General features: G+C 40.8%; 1 protein-coding gene across 3 annotated transcripts in view; it reads left to right on the top strand.

Moving 5' to 3' along the window:
- The window catches only part of cpeb2 (cytoplasmic polyadenylation element binding protein 2), a 29,013-nt gene extending 12,733 nt beyond the window's left edge, over positions 1-16,280 (top strand). For 2 of the 3 annotated variants that reach the window (XM_053643253.1, XM_053643252.1), the window contains 6 exons: positions 4,357-4,521; positions 4,888-4,977; positions 7,373-7,491; positions 8,792-8,906; positions 9,559-9,740; positions 10,908-16,280. In XM_053643253.1, the coding sequence (XP_053499228.1) occupies positions 4,357-4,521; positions 4,888-4,977; positions 7,373-7,491; positions 8,792-8,906; positions 9,559-9,740; positions 10,908-11,135 (899 nt within the window). In that variant the 3' untranslated portion in view covers positions 11,136-16,280. Of the gene's footprint in view, positions 1-3,976; positions 4,001-4,356; positions 4,522-4,887; positions 4,978-7,372; positions 7,492-8,791; positions 8,907-9,558; positions 9,741-10,907 lie in introns of all 3 variants that reach the window. The other variant, XM_053643251.1, reaches the window with a different exon arrangement.
- The last annotated feature ends 304 nt before the right edge of the window (positions 16,281-16,584 follow it).

Genomic DNA, 16,584 nt, shown 5'->3' with positions numbered 1-16,584 from the left:
TGTATTCTAACCCTCAGGTTTGGCATAGACATTTTCTTTTTTTCTATTTTGAAACCATATTCCTTTAAATACTTCCACAAGCACATTTAGACACTGTATACGGGTCACAGCCGGGGGACGCATTTTAAGCAGACGCTTTTTATAGCATGGCCTTATCATTTGCAGCCACCTGGGGCCACCGGGGAAGACTGTCGAAAGGTCAAAGGTTGAACCGGGGGGTGTCTGAGAAAGCCTTCCACCCCACCATTTTGTTGATCTTGGATTGATTTCATCCCGTCCTATTCTGCTTGTGCTCACTTAGTGTCCGCGAGAGAAATATTACAATCGAATTTTGCAGGAGGGGGAAAAAATCGAATTAGGGTAAAGTGCTTTTTCTTCAGTAGACGTGTTGTCCCTCTGAAGTCTGAAAACCTCAATGTAATTAAACTGGTGCACTGGCACCATATTTATCAGCCGTCTTGGCAGGAACCGCACTTCTCCAGGATCAGATCTCCCTGTTCATACGCCTCTTTCATCCTTCGATGCTTTTTACTCGAAATAGATCGATCAATACGTCTGTTTGTGTTAGTGTAAAGGTTCTCAACGGCGCTCGATGCGTCTGTTTGTGTTAGTGTAAAGGTTCTCAACAGCGCTCGATGCATCTGTTTGTGTTAGTGTAAAGGTCCTCAACAGCGCTCGATACGTCTGTTTGGGTTAGTGTAAAGGTCCTCAACAGCGCTCGATGCGTCTGTTTGTGTTAGTGTAAAGGTCCTCAACAGCACTAATACACGTTTATAGTATTTAAAAAGATGTTTTATTTATTAAACAAAGTACAATAAAGCATGGAAATGAATGCTCCTTGTACAAGCTGCAGGCACTTATTTATTCGGACGCTGCGTTGCGTCGTGTTACATTACGTTACTTCACGTGCGCTCGTGTGCATCGAATCACAGTAGCGGTATTAACCGCTGAGATCTGAGATCTTTTCAACAACAGCTTCTGATTTTGAACCGCTGCAGCGCACCACACAATCCCAGGCCTCTGATTGAAACGCAGTGAGCACATGTGCTTACTAGGGCTGGGTGATATTATCAATATAATATCAATATCGCGACAAACGATTTTGACTTTTCTGAGATATCATTGGTACAGTTATGTGTTTTTTACGTTTTTAATCATTACAAATTAAATGGTACTGAATGGATGCTGTTGATTCGACGTAATTGAAAAAAACCCCTCATTTTCTTTGTCTTTGTAGGTGTTAAAGTATCAAAGTCAAACTCAGTTTAACATGTTTTTGTGTATTTTACTACTGTTTATATATATAGATAGATAGATAGATACATACATACATACATCAAATTGTCCTCAAGTATCATGATATGAAATTTTTATCATATCACCCAGCTCTAGTGCGTACAACAATGAAATGTGTTATATATATTTTATATAGTTATGCAGTTAATCCACATTCCGTGGACTGTGTATTTATTTACGTTCATGCATTTTAATGGCTCTTAAAATGGCGTCACTGGGGAAAGAAAAAGAAGAAGAAAGGCTGCTTCAGTGCCTGGTTAATTTTCATTTCATGGCTCCGCCTCAGTATTTCACCAGACAGCCTTAAAGACAAACGGAACGTTCCAGAGACCAAGAGTTTCGTCTTCCAAACAACAACAACAACAAAAAGAGAATCCAGAGAACTTCCCTAATTTCGTGCGACCGGTTAAGGAAATCCTGTGCTGGGCAATCAGCTTTCTCGTCAGACGGTGCGCTTGGCCAAACAATCCTTGTCCTTTTATAGCAGCGCTGGAACACGACGCAGAACGTCTGCTTTGGCTGAGACTGGCTCGCTTTAAGCTGTCCAATCTCTGGATCCAGTCTGTATTTTTAGCTCTTTACACTGTCGTGTTTCATGTCAGCAGCAGCTGCTCACTTTCTTTCCTAATGAGAGATCATGTGTGTGTGTGTTTGTGTGTGTGGGTCTGTTTCGTTCTCTTTAGTAAAGTGAAATGAACACAAAGGCAAGCTAAGACGAAGTAAAGGAACACGCCTAAATAACTTGCACATCAATATATGATATTTAGTTGCGTCTCTGTCTTTATTTATTTATTTATTTATTTATTTTAGACATGGGATTTCTCATCGATTTTTCTTTTCTCCTCGTGTAACCGCTCTAGCAATAACGGTGTCCCACTGTGATGTCAGAGCGACACGTAACCGCTAAACGTCTCACAGAAACAAGGAAAAATACAGCGCAGAGCAACACCTGAAGCAGAGTTTAGTCGGACAGATTTGAATATAAACATATACAGTGTGTTTCACTCTGACACATGACTGAGGAGGTCACATGAATCATGAGAGTTCAGTTGTGGTCATGTGACCGGCTGCATGATGTCAACTCACATGACTGGCTGGCGGCAGAGAGAGAGAGAGAGAAAGACGTGGAATGTTTTTGTGTAACCCTTAGCATGCGCTCAAATCCCCTTTAAACTCAGTCACTAGCATCGCTCTTATCAGTTGTGTTGCAAATGGTGCGTTTCTGGATTATTCTGAGACCACCATATTCTCTAATATTAATGTATAAAGATATACGATCAAAGGAATTATTATTAATAACTAATAAGACAACAAACTTTATTTATAGGTAAATAAATGGTAGCTCAAATCTCGACCTCCTGGGGCGGCTGAATAAAAAGTCTAATCCAGCCATCTAAAGTTCTCAGAGAAATCGGATCGCCAACTTTGATACCACATTAACCTAGCTTATTTATTTATTTATTTATTTAAAATGTAAGATAACACATGGACAACCTGGTGCCAGTCTTTTAACTTGTAAATAAAACATACATGGTTACTTACATTTAGACGGAAATATCTTTCCATAAATACTGGGTGTATTGACAAGCGTAATGTGAAGAAGGAAGACCAGTGTGGCAGCCATGTGTCTTAGCCATATTAGCTTTAGATTTGTCTAAAATAAAACTAAAAAAAACCTGCACACACTACAAAACCTTAAAGTAAATAACATATATTTATTCTTTTGGATTTAGTTCCAAGCGACTTCCAAGCGAAGCAGAATCCAGTCTAGTGTAGGTGGGTCCATCAGTGGCTCTTTGGCGGTGTTGGGATTTGAACCCAAAGCATTCAAGTGACAGATGTAGCACTACGCAAAATAAAGATTTTCGAGAAATAACTCGATATACTCCCATCTCTTCCTTCCACAATCATATCCCACTGTACTACTAAAATATATTTATTGACAAAAATGTCTATCAAGAAGTCTTGTAAATGGTCTTGTATATGTTTGTTTTGTATATGTGTGTGTACACTGTGTGCCTGTTCATGGGTTGCAAATGAGCGGGAAAAAGTCCATTTTACGCGTTTTCCCCAAACCTCAAACTCAAACCAGGTAAGCCACGCCATGTTCGCTCGATGCGTTTCTGACAAGTCGTGCCTTTCTGTCTCGCCTTTTCTTTCAACGACAAGGGTTCAAAGCTTTCGAACCGAACGACTGGGTGAAATAGCACCGAATGTCTATGTTTACTGAACCTTAAACTTCACCAGACGGTCTGTCATACTTTACACCACTGCTGTGTCGAATTGTCGAATTCCGATTGGTCGAGACATGTCGAGTAACTTTCTATATGAGCAGCTCTGACGGTAGCGCAGGCCGTAATTCAGGTTCGCAGGTTTATCTAGTACGATATCGTTTCTACGGTGACGAGGAATTCACAGTGACTCTTAACGTAATCGCTTAAAGTGGAATAATAATAATAATATACAGATAAAAATGTGTTGTTGGTTTGATTTTGAGAGAGATTTCCGTTAGCCTCGTCGCACCGGTGAAAACACGCGAGCGTCAGACACCGAACGTGTCTTGGCTTACGGACATCCGGGTGAAGTGGGGAAAACGTGTGAAATAGATTTCTGACTTTTCCTGTAAGGTGAAGCTTCACTCATATCACAGCTTTTTCTACTCTGTTCTGTTTACATGCAGCGAGGAGTTACAGCAGACGACGAGGTAAAATTTCACTTCCTGCACCGTGTAACGCCCGCCATACCTTTCCCCCACATGTCACGTGACATCTGTCTTTCCGGTCATGTATTAAATACAACAGTGCTGAGAGTGCTGGGTTTACTAAAGCTCACGTTTAAACCTGGCTTTAGCTACACTAGCAGTGATTATGTGGTTAGAAACAACTCAGCCAATGAGGTTACTTCGTGTTTTTTATTTATTTATTCACGTGACGTTAAATCAGCATGCGCTGTGCTGTGTTGGTAAATTTGTAAATTGTGTGAACAGACTTCATCGCTGGTGTAGGTGGAGTGATGAATAAATCATTCATGTTCAATGTTCTTTTCTTTTTTTTTTTACAGGACGCTCCTCCCTATTTCCAATAGACGACGGTCTTCTTGACGACGGGCACGGTAACCAGGGCGGAGTTCTGGGATCTTCCGGTTATCCGCATCAGAACGGAGAGCGCATCGAGAGGTTCTCACGGAAAGTGTTTGTGGGCGGCCTGCCACCCGATATAGACGAAGGTGACTGTAGAGTGTTTTGTAGAGCAGTTTCAATCAGCTTGTGTTTCAATCCTTACACATTTTAGATATTTAGTTTTATTTTCACATCTTAATACTGTCACTCTCTCTCTCTCTCTATCTCTCTCGCTCGCTTGCTCTCTCTCTCTGTCTCTCTCTCGCTCTCTCTCTCTGTCTCTCTCTCTTTCTCTTTCTTCTCTCTCACTCTTTCTTCTCTCTCTCTTTCTTCTCTCTCTCTCTGTCTCTCTGTCTCTCTCTCGCTCTCTGTCGCTCTCTCTCTCTGTCTCTTTCTCTTTCTTCTCTCTCTCTCTCTCTCTGTCTCTCTCTCTCTCTCTCTCTCTCTCTCTCTCTCTCTCTGTACATATGCAGATGAGATCACCTCCAGTTTCCGGCGGTTTGGTCACCTGGTGGTTGATTGGCCACATAAGGCAGAGAGCAAATCTTACTTTCCTCCAAAAGGTAATCAAATAATAATAATAATAATAATAATAATGATAATAATAATAATGCCTTTGACTTCTACGGTGCCCCTGAAGGGACCATTCGGGGAAAAAATAACCCCAAATATATACACAGTAAAAAAAATATTTAAAACAGGAAAACGGTGTGCATGAGATCATTTTCTGTTTTCCCGATATTTTTTTTCTGGAAGAAAAGGATATATAAAAATATAATAGTTTTTGTGCTTTCTTCTCTCTCTCTCTCTCCCTTTTTTTTTAACTGAGGTCCCTTTAGAGGCTCTGTAGGTATTCATTTTCTATAACAGCAGCTCCAACTGTAGTTCTGGCTGTGAGGCAAATCACAGGCGTACAGTATCTAACAAAAGTGAGTGCACCCCTCACATTTTTGTAAATATTTGATTATATCTTTCATGTGACAACACTGAAGCAATGACACTTTGCTACAATGTACAGTAGTGAGTGTACAGCTTGTGTAACAGTGTAAATTTGCTGTCCCCTCAAAATAACTCAACACACAGCCGTTAATGTCTAAACCGCTGGCAAGAAAAGTGAGTACACCCTTAAGTGAAGATGTCCAAATTGGGCCCAAGGTGTCAATATTTTGTGTGGCCACCATTATTTTCCAGCACTGCCTTAACCCTCTTGGGCATGGAGTTCACCAGAGCTTCACCGGTTGCCACTGGAGTCCTCTTCCACTCCTCCATGACGACATCACGATGCTGGTGGATGTTAGAGACCTTGTGCTCCTCCACCTTCCGTTTGAGGATGCCCCACAGATGCTCAATAGGGTTTAGGTCTGGAGACATGCTTGGCCAGTCCATCACCTTCACCCTCAGCTTCTTTAGCAAGGCAGTGGTCGTCTTGGAGGTGTGTTTGGGGTCGTTATCATGCTGGAACACTGCATACTGATCATGCTCTGCTTCAGTATGTCACAGTACATGTTGGCATTCATGGTTCCCTCAATGAACTGTAGCTCCCCAGTGCTGGCAGCACTCATGCAGCCCCAGACCATGACACTCCCACCACCATGCTTGACTGTAGGCAAGACACACTTGTCTTTGTACTCCTCACCTGGTTGCCGCCACACACGCTTGACACCATCTGAACCAAATAAGTTTATCTTGGTCTCATCAGACCACAGGACATGGTTCCAGTGATCCATGTCCTTAGTCTGCTTGTCTTCAGCAACTGTTTGTGGGCTTTCTTGTGCATCATCTTTAGAAGAGGCATCCTTCTGGGATGACAGCCATGCAGACCAATTTGATGCAGTGTGCGGCGTATGGTCTGAGCACTGACAGGCTGACCCCCCACCCCTTCAACCTCTGCAGCAATGCTGGCAGCACTCATACGTCTATTTCCCAAAGACAACCTCTGGATATGACGCTGAGCACGTGCACTCAACTTCTTTGGTCGACCATGGCGAGGCCTGTTCTGAGTGGAACCTGTCCTGTTAAACCGCTGTATGGTCTTGGCCACTGTGCTGCAGCTCAGTGTCAGGGTCTTGGCAATCGTCTTATAGCCTAGGCCATCTTTATGTAGAGCAACAATTCTTTTTTTCAGATCCTCAGAGAGTTCTTTGCCATGAGGTGCCATGTTGAACTTCCAGTGACCAGTATGAGGGAGTGTGAGAGCGATGACACCAAATTTAACACACCTGCTCCCCATTCACACCTGAGACCTTGTAACACTAACAAGTCACATGACACCGGGGAGGGAAAATGGCTAATTGGGCTCAATTTGGACATCTTCACTTAAGGGTGTACTCACTTTTGTTGCCAGCGGTTTAGACATTAATGGCTGTGTGTTGAGTTATTTTGAGGGGACAGCAAATGTACACTGTTACACAAGCTGTACACTCACTACTTTACATTGTAGCAAAGTGTCATTGCTTCAGTGTTGTCACATGAAAAGATATAATCAAATATTTACATAAAATGTGAGGGGTGTACTCACTTTTGTGAGATAATGTATATCGTTTCTGTTACGAGAACTTTGTTTAACAATTTTTTAGAAGGAGTCTCCAGTGTCAGCACTTCGTAACAGTCGGTGATAAACTTTATGGCCCGAGGAGTCTGCTACGTTTTTTTTTTTCCCTTATTCATTTCAAGAGAGAGAAAACAGAGAGGCTAGTGAGGGAACAGCTGTTTATAGCTGCTACAACACAAGTGATAACAGGAACTAACTTGTGTAGCGGATGTTCCACGCCATCAAATGTAACTATAGATAAAAAGTATGACGTGCTTAAAAGTATTGGCCTTGCAGTTCCAATAGTTTCTGATACTTCTAATATATATATATATATATATATATATATAGCCTTAACATGCATACACACATCAGTTTTAACTATATTAACAGCTGCTGAAGGACAGTATTTTTGTTCTCTTGCCAAGGTTACGCCTTCCTGCTTTTCCAAGAGGAGACCTCAGTGCAGGCGCTGATCGAAGCCTGTCTGGAGGAGGACGGCAAACTCTACCTGTGTGTGTCCAGCCCCACTATCAAAGACAAGCCCGTGAGTCCGAACATCCACGTTTACTAGCACTCGTCCCTAACCGAGTTTACTCAAAACGATCCGAGGGAAACGATCACCTGGACGCATCTACAGTGTCCGGCATCGCTCATATAAATTAGATCATGGCAGTGGTTTCCCATAAATCACCATGCTAAACTAATCCACCTGCTAGGGCATGAGCACCGGAGTGCATGAGCACCGGCAGTGGAAAGAACTGGAAAATGCACTTTAAAAAGGAGCAATTGCATTAAATAAAAATAAATAAATAATTTTAAAAAAGCTGATGTGTCTAGTAAAGGTCAGGGAAAATCTCATTACATGCAGATATAACCTCAGTGCTGTGTATGTAAGCAACCAGGAAGTATAGGTGCTGCGCATGAGCTTGATATTCACGGACTCCAACGACGGAACTAACTATTAATCAGAAATGAATGCAAAATTTGAGGAAAACTCCCGCAGATTTTGTGCAGATTTGGGCCGAGACGCGTCACGTGACATCATCACGGCAAGCATTCAGCCAAAGCTGTCTTGCGTCGAACACGAGTACATCTAAAAGGTCTTGTTTACCGACAAACATCAATGTGAAAGACTGCGCATAACTATTCCATGCGATTGCGATTTCACCAATTCGAGGAGTTTTATGCAAAAAAGCACACATTTTGAGCTATCAGATAACACTGACACACGTGTGAAGTTGTGTAGGGCTGGCTGCATGTTTCCCAGACACAGAGCAGTCTTCAGGACAGAGGAGTTGATGTTGTTGTTTTTTTACACTGTTTTATTCCTTACTTAACACATGACACCATCTGAACGCAGAATTACTATATAATAGCACTCCAATAATACTTATAGGATATTAATACACACTCCAGTCCATAACCCCTTTCACTGATCATAACCGGTGTCATGTTTCCGCTATTTCCTTTTTCCGCTTCTCTGAATAACTGAATTATTTGTATCGACCGGCAGCGTCAGGGTCCGGATCCCATTACGGGAACGGCTCTGACTTCGTGTTCGACTCCTGGCTGCCGATGAGCGTTACTTAGTCTTTCGAAATCCGCCGATGTAATATTCCTTCCTGCATAATAAGGGTCTGTAATGTGTTTGTCACATGTCTAACGGTAATAAATCGGCAGCCATTTTAGGAAATGTTCCAAACAATAGAACGTGTAGAATTTGTTCTGAATCGAATTTGCTGCCAGTTTCTAGAAATCAATTCTCATTTAAAATGGAAAACTTTGCATAGTTCTGTTTGTTTGTTTGTTTGTTTGTTTTATTAATGTAATCTGGCGTCTTTAAGGTCCAGATCCGCCCGTGGAACCTGAGTGACAGTGACTTTGTGATGGACGGCTCGCAACCTCTTGACCCACGTAAGACCATCTTCGTAGGCGGCGTGCCCCGTCCTCTGAGAGCAGGTAACACCTTTGGGCTTTCTCCTGATTTCAGAGCTATCCTATAGGTGTTGAGACATGACTCGGCATATCCTGTCAACTTTTGGTATAACGTCGCCCCCTGGTGGCACACCATGACAGTACAGCCTGAAGCGTTGTATAGAGTTACAGTATTAACCTGCTGGATTATTTCAATCTGATATCTCACGAGGAGTAGGAATGTTAAATTCGCAGCGTCAATTCAGCGCAAACCATGAATATTCAAGAAACCTGGAAATGATATCTTGTTAATGATAAAAGTATAACCTCTCAGACACTAGTTACAAGACAGTGTCGTGTCCTCGACGGCTGATTTAGCTCATGAGAGCATAGTTGATGATGTTCTTACATCAGTCTTAGGATTTTAGAACACACCTGATTAAAAAAAATCTGTCTATGTTTATTGTGGAGGAAAAAAATCACCCAAGTATCCATCCATCCATCCATCCATCTTCTACCGCTTACTCCTTTTCAGGGTCACGGGCCAAGTATGGAATAATAATGATTTAATAATCATCACACGATATTGTATTTATACAGGATCTTGTAGAAAACTGTCAATCCTGAAATATCAACTCGAAGACCCTTTGCTATTTAAACATGGCTTCCGTCTGAAACGTCTCCTTTTATTCCGCAGTCGAGCTAGCTATGATCATGGACCGTCTGTACGGCGGAGTGTGTTACGCCGGGATCGACACCGACCCTGAGCTGAAGTACCCGAAAGGGGCGGGCCGAGTGGCCTTCTCCAATCAGCAGAGCTACATCGCCGCCATCAGCGCCCGATTCGTCCAGCTGCAGCACGGAGACATCGACAAGCGGGTACGAGAGCCGATAGGAGCTCGTCCTCCGTCTGTGTTTAACGAGTAGAGGCTCATGGGAGTGAAATCTATTGAACAGATCTGAATGATTTTAGAGTCTGTCGTAAACGTAAACCGCACTTAATAACGTGTAGCTTTCTGGATATGTGGAAGGGGATTTACCAAAGTCACCGCTTCACAGAGGATTCAAGGTGATTTGGATCAACCCGATCTTCCACATAAGTCAAATAAACAAGCGAATAAAACCCGTCTGGAAAGCTGCGCAAACATTAGCCGTAACCGAGTTGGCTTTACAAATGTCATTTTGCAAATACAGACACAGCACGCTAACCGTTCCTGTTCATATCCAGCGGTGCAGTTAAATGATTAAATAGGTTAGTTAACTAGCAGAAACTGCTCGAACATTGCTTATCGTTTGCCGTTTTGTTTTATTAAACCCAGCGGAACCCAGTTTCCCTACTTACACTTTATCCCTTGAATTCTCCATTCCGATTGGTCAGAAGGTCTTGATTCATTTCCTCTAACTGCTAACTGCAGCTCTGACATGAGTTCCAGCTACTTTAACAAAAGTTGCTCTTGTTTAACAAAGTTACGACGATACGTTCTGTAAGGAGGCGTTAATTTCATGGAATATTTACGGAAGGAGTCTCCAGTGTCAGTGCTTTGTAACGGACAGCTTGTAACAGTTTTCCATCACGGGAAAGTTCCGGTTTCTTGACAAGCTGCGTTTTTTTGTTTTTTTTTAATGTATTCATTTCAAGAGCACGAGAAAAAGCGAGGATGGAACGACTGTTTATAGCTGCTATAATGTAAGCGATAACACGAACTTACTTGTTTCGCGGACGTTCGGCAACATTAAACGTAGCTATAAATGCGTAAAAATGTAATAACTTTGTAATAAATTGTGGCCTTTGGCGGATTGTCGTGGTATGCGCTTTTCTGGACATAACTACAACTGGAAAACAATAAGCTGCTTGATGAAAGTATTTCCACGTGGCTTTGGGGTACATCACATCACACCACCCCACGTTGATTGTTGATTACTCTGCCGTAAGAGCACAACCCCCAAGTGTGTTATTCCGTACGTGTCTTCTGTCATGTTCGACGTTAACCAGCGAGCGTCGCTCCGCAAACTCAGTCGGTCTAAGTTGAAGTCCCTCTCTCGCAGGTGGAGGTGAAGCCGTACGTTCTGGACGACCAGCTGTGTGACGAGTGTCAGGGGGCGCGCTGCGGAGGCAAGTTTGCGCCCTTCTTCTGCGCCAACGTCACATGTCTGCAGTACTACTGCGAGTTCTGCTGGGCGAACATCCACTCGCGCGCCGGCCGAGAGTTCCACAAGCCGCTGGTCAAAGAGGGAGCGGACCGGCCACGCCAGATTCACTTCCGCTGGAACTAACAAGCAACGAGGAAGTGCACGCGCCTCGAGCCTGCGCTATCAGTATAGAGCACCTAACAGTATACAGTATATAGAGATCTATGGAAATATTTATCTTTATCTTTTGTAGCAGCCAGAAACACTACATGCCTCATTTGTTTCACCAAATCATACACTTTTGCTCCCTTAACCTACCCTCAGTCCCTACATCTCAGGCTTTTGTGGTACTTTGTGGTGTTTGGTTTAGTTTTTAAAAAGGACATTAACCGAAAAGAGATTTGTAGGTTTTGTTTTGTTTTTTCCCGAATTATTTTTGTATGTCAGATTTAACAAGTAGATATGAGAATGTCTTTCGCATGAGAGGGCAGTTGTCTGTCTGTCCGTCTGTCTGTCTGCTGCTAAACAACCCCACCTCCCTCCCTCCCCAGTGGGTAAAGTGCGCAATTGTCTCTGGATAAACACTTGATGATGTAATCCGTGGGAGCTGCACCATCGTGGTGTAAGGGTGTAAGCGCTACAGCGGGGAAAATCACGAACCCATGCTGAGCTACGAGTGTAGAAATCTGTAAGCTCCCCTGCTCGAATAGATGCCTGCCAAGGGTCTTTACCAAAGGTAGCGAAAGAAAACAATCTCCTCGCCTTTATTTAGTCAATTCTGGAATGGTTTCGGGGGGAAAACAAATATCGAATTTATGCAATTTTTTTAGCTTATTTCAAATATAGTCAATCAGCCAAGTCCAAAATATCAGATGTCTGAGGCGGTTTATTCTTTATTGTTTACACAAACAGTAAACCGTTATCTTGCCGCCATCTTGGACAACACTTTTTTTCCCTTTACCACTATTTTTATCGTTCATCCCCCCCCATTATGTACGCGTTTTATTCCTTTTATACTACAGACAGTGTTTCATTTACTAAAGAATAACACTGTGCATTTTTTCCCATATATATTTACGTAGCGTCGCCGAACGTAGACGAAACAAGTTAACACGTGTTATCACTTCATAGCAGCTGTAAATGTAAGTCGTTCCCTTATAAGGCAAAAGATAAGCAAAAAAACCCAACAAAAACGCATCTTTTTTGTCGTAACCCGTAAAGCAGAAAATTGTCGTCGAAAATGAATCACCTCCTGATCGATCAGATTTGATAATTCAGTAGAGCTGTGGTGTAAGTGGACGATAACGTTTTTCCGTTTTAAACTAAAACGTATATGTTCGTACTTTTTGCGTTACTTTTGGTTCGAACATGCCTTGGCTGATCGACTTCGTTTGCGATAAAATAAAAATCTGTTCCTTTAATAGTTAAAATCCGAAAAATATCGAGTTACTCTATCACTGACCCGCTGGAAGACTAATACCTCGCAGTTTAATCGTGAGCTACATATATAAAACGAAACGCTTTGCTGCTATAATGAATAACTAGACGTATTATTGCGATATCTAACGGCATCTTTAACTACAAACGTTAACAATTACAATCGAAATGCAGCGTGCGCTCTCACACGGCCGTGGAGGAAGGGAATGTGAAACCGTACATGCATGTGTGTGTGTGTGTGTGTGTTTGTGTGTGTGTGTGTGTTTGTGCGTGTCTTTGCACCTGTTTCCAAAAAAGACACATAAAGATTCGTTTTATCGATCACTTACACTACGTAGCATGAGAGATTTCGAAAAGGCTCTCAAGTACAAGATAATCTCAATAACGGTGAGCATAAAGGAATATCATGTTGAAAATGCGTACTAAAAACCGTTGCATGCTTCGATATTGTAACTTTCTTTACACAAATAGCGTCATTAGCGTCGTCGGTTAGCGCCATTTAGCGGTATCGCTTCGTGAAGAAGCAGTGTGCCGTCCAGTGCTCTCGTACGTCTTGTGTGTGTGTAGTGTGCGTTCACGTTGGCGTTTAGTTTAGAAATGATGTAGATAGCAGAACGTTCGAATATCTCTACATTCAGTGCCTGCTACTCACGCAGGTCAGCTGTTGCTAAGCTAAACACGATGTATAATACCACACAGATGCTTTCATGTATCCAAAATACTAAGTTGGGTTTTTTTTTCCTTTTTGTTTTTTTACCAGAATTCATTGAATACTGAGTCATATTCAATAGATAGCTGATTTTTTACTTATTTATTCATTTTTACCACACAGAAGAGCTATTATATTCTGTATTATGTAATGCTACCGGAATTCATGCTAACTTGTAAAGATAATCGAGAAAGCTTGTTTTCTGTAGTAGTAAACTTGACTCATTGAATACTGAGTCAAAAAGAAGAATCGCAAGAAAGATAAAAGATTATAACTAGCATTTTGAGTAGCCAGCTTATTTTTTTATTATTATTTTTTTTTTACCACACAGATGAGCTAATGTATCCAAAATGCTAGGTTTTATTTTCCCCCCAGAATCCACGTTAACACTGTCTATAAAACTTTGTTGTTCACTGGAGCAGTAAACTCGACTCAGTTGACTCGGGGTTGAGTCACAAAGAAGAGTCACTAGAAAAGCGCACTAATAACTAGATTTGTTCAGTAGCTACCTAAAAGGCTGATGATTAAAAAGCTCATGCCTAACTAGCATGCTACATAGCCTGAAGGACAGACAACTTAGCTGACTTCATGCTACATTTTAACGCGCGTATTTTAAATGTTCCGTTTGCAAGTATTATGCAGCGGTGGCAACGTTTTACACTTTCGCCGTAGCATTTTTACGATTTTCGACGCCTGGAAAAAAGATGAAGATTTTTCCTTATTAACTTGCGCTTACGTTGACATTTTGCCTCGCTGTTTTCAAACCGTTTCAAATCTGAAAAGCGAAATGTAATATTTTAATATATTTGAATATTTTTTTTTCCCTGCTAGGATTGTCTTATGAGCAAATCGAGGCCTCTGCATTACGCTAAAAACCAAGCGACGTTTCCAGTGAGACAACACTATGTGGAAAGATGACTCTCGGGATCGTTTCTCAAAATGGCCGACGTTCTAGCGAGGGGTAAATTGTATCGCTACAACCAGACGTCGGTTCTAGCTTTATTTATGTAGCTACGAGAGCGTGCGGGGGTGATATTTCTCTTCTGTGATGGCTGATGTTCTCGTCTTCTTCTCTCTAAACATCAACGTGGATAGAAACGTCGATAAAACAAACAACCAGGATTGTTGTCGTTTTCACTTCGGAAAAAAAATGCAACCCAATCGAGATATATATATAATTTTTTTTACTGAGTTTTTCGTAGCGACCTGCGCAGATTCCGTCGTCTCGTCTCTGTGATGAAGTGCATCTCCGTAGACAGTGTTTTAGGGACAGTCTGTGTGGAAGCAACGGATGCCTGCGCGTTACGCCACGTTGTGGTACTGTACTCATCGTAGTTGCTCTGTGCATGTCTAGCTAGCTAGCTAGTTAGGCTCCTTCCTGTATTCGCTGTGCTTGTGGCGTCGGTGATATGTTCAGTGCCCTTCGCTTGCTCTGTGATCCGAACATTCGCGTTTTTTTTTTTTAGCGATTCGTGTGTTCTTATTTATTGCCGAGTATTTATTCACGTCCACCGTCACACGATCACGTGCACTACTGTACTCTACGTCCGTAGCACATCGAAGTTATCGGATCGTTATATTGAAGTCTACTGTACACTCCGACACACACACGAAAAAAAATAATAAATGTAAAAAGAAAAAAATAATTCCTTAATATTAATGTTTTATTCCGTGTCTTCGAGACTACCTTTTTATTAACTATAACGGATTATTTAATAATGTTTGTTCGTGCTAACTTATTTGATCAAATCGTCGGACACAATAACGTGCGATCCAGTCATGTATATTTGGGACGTGAACGATGGTTGAAGGAAAATAAAAATAAAAAGATCAAAATAACCTTAGGACGAGTGTCCCAGAGTCTGTGAAGGAACGTTCCAGACAACATTTACACCGTCACGTAATCCCTTTAATGCTCCGCTGTAGCTGGAGTTTGTGCTCAGTACTGTGTCCTCCTCTCGCTGTGCAACGTGTGTTGTTTTTTTGCCCCGTTTTTGTTTTTCCTCGTTGTACGAAGTCGTATTTATTTCTATTTTTGTAGCTTGGATTGTATTTTTCTATTTCACTTATTCGTCCCCCCCCCCCCCCATTATTTATGATTCAGCAGGGTTTTTGGTGGAAATATGTTAAAAAAGAAAAAAACAAGCTAACTCAACCCACCCATGCAATTATGTGTATAGTTATAGATTAATTAACATATAGTTGCTTTTGAACGTTTTAACGTGATTAAAAACTTAATATATTCAGTTATTTTATTATTTGAAGGTTTTTATTATTAGTATTATTATTATTATTATTATTATTATTATTATTATTAATTTCATGGAAAACACTTGAGCCTCTCTGTCTCTCCCCCTCACTGACGTGCAGAAACTTGAACACACTTTGAAAGGCTGACTAACCTCGGATCTGTGTCGTGTCGTGCAATACTGTTTCTAACGTTTGTATAAAAAGAATAGTGAGAATTACAGTGTATACCTTTTTAACGCAGATTTATTTTTGTCATTGCCTATTTTGCAGAGTTCCGATTCACGGTTGTCATTTTTTTACGGTCGGAAAAAAGATGAAACCCCTTTTTTTCATTGCGACTATTTTTAATAACCCAGATCTCTTTGTACTGATGTAAATGATTGTAGTTTATTTTGGATAGCGTTTTTTGCTAAGAAAAAAAAACAAAATCAAAAGGAGACTTTTTTCATGCATTTCTATTTCATTTCATCTTGTTTTACTCCTCTTTTTTTTCACTTTAATAGTGGCGAAAATACTTGGAATAATTTTTCATATATGTCATTAACATTATTTTGTATTTTTATGTGGAAATATATAAATATCTAATTTTATGATGCTAATTGCTAAGATGTTATTCATTTGAATTATTTTTCAAGCTGAGATCTTTGTAATATTGTTAATGTTACTAGTTTCTAAATCAGAGTCTGTGTACAGATCTGCTCGAGCGGTTTATGAAGTGTTCGGATTGTAATTATTACTGAATGGATCTTTGATATGCAAAATGAATATGATGTTGATTTTTATTTTGATTATTATTATTTTATTTATTTTATTTTTTTGTATTTAAATGGGGTGTTGATTACAATCTTTATTTCGTTTTTCAGTTTCATGAATAAAGAGCCGTTCTGTTCGGACACAGCTGGAGCCTTTATAATGGTTTAATATATAAATGTATTATAGGGGCTTGAAATCAAAGGGATATAAGACGTAAGGGATGTATTTGGACCACAAAAAAAAAAAAAAAAAAAAAAAAAAAGTTATATGTGTCAAAGAAAAGGTCTCAGTATTTTAATGACAGCTAGTACCAAAACAAATATAAATGTTAGGCTAGGTTTAAGTATTAATCATGCATTATAATAATATGGTTATAATAATATAATATAGTGTATATATAACTGAAAGACCAATATGTTCAGGCTAAACATTTTTGAGTTGTGT

The sequence above is a fragment of the Ictalurus furcatus genome, chromosome 15 (genome assembly GCF_023375685.1).
Source record: "Ictalurus furcatus strain D&B chromosome 15, Billie_1.0, whole genome shotgun sequence".
Lineage (NCBI taxonomy): Eukaryota > Metazoa > Chordata > Actinopteri > Siluriformes > Ictaluridae > Ictalurus > Ictalurus furcatus.
This window is presented reverse-complemented; position numbering and strand designations above follow the sequence as displayed.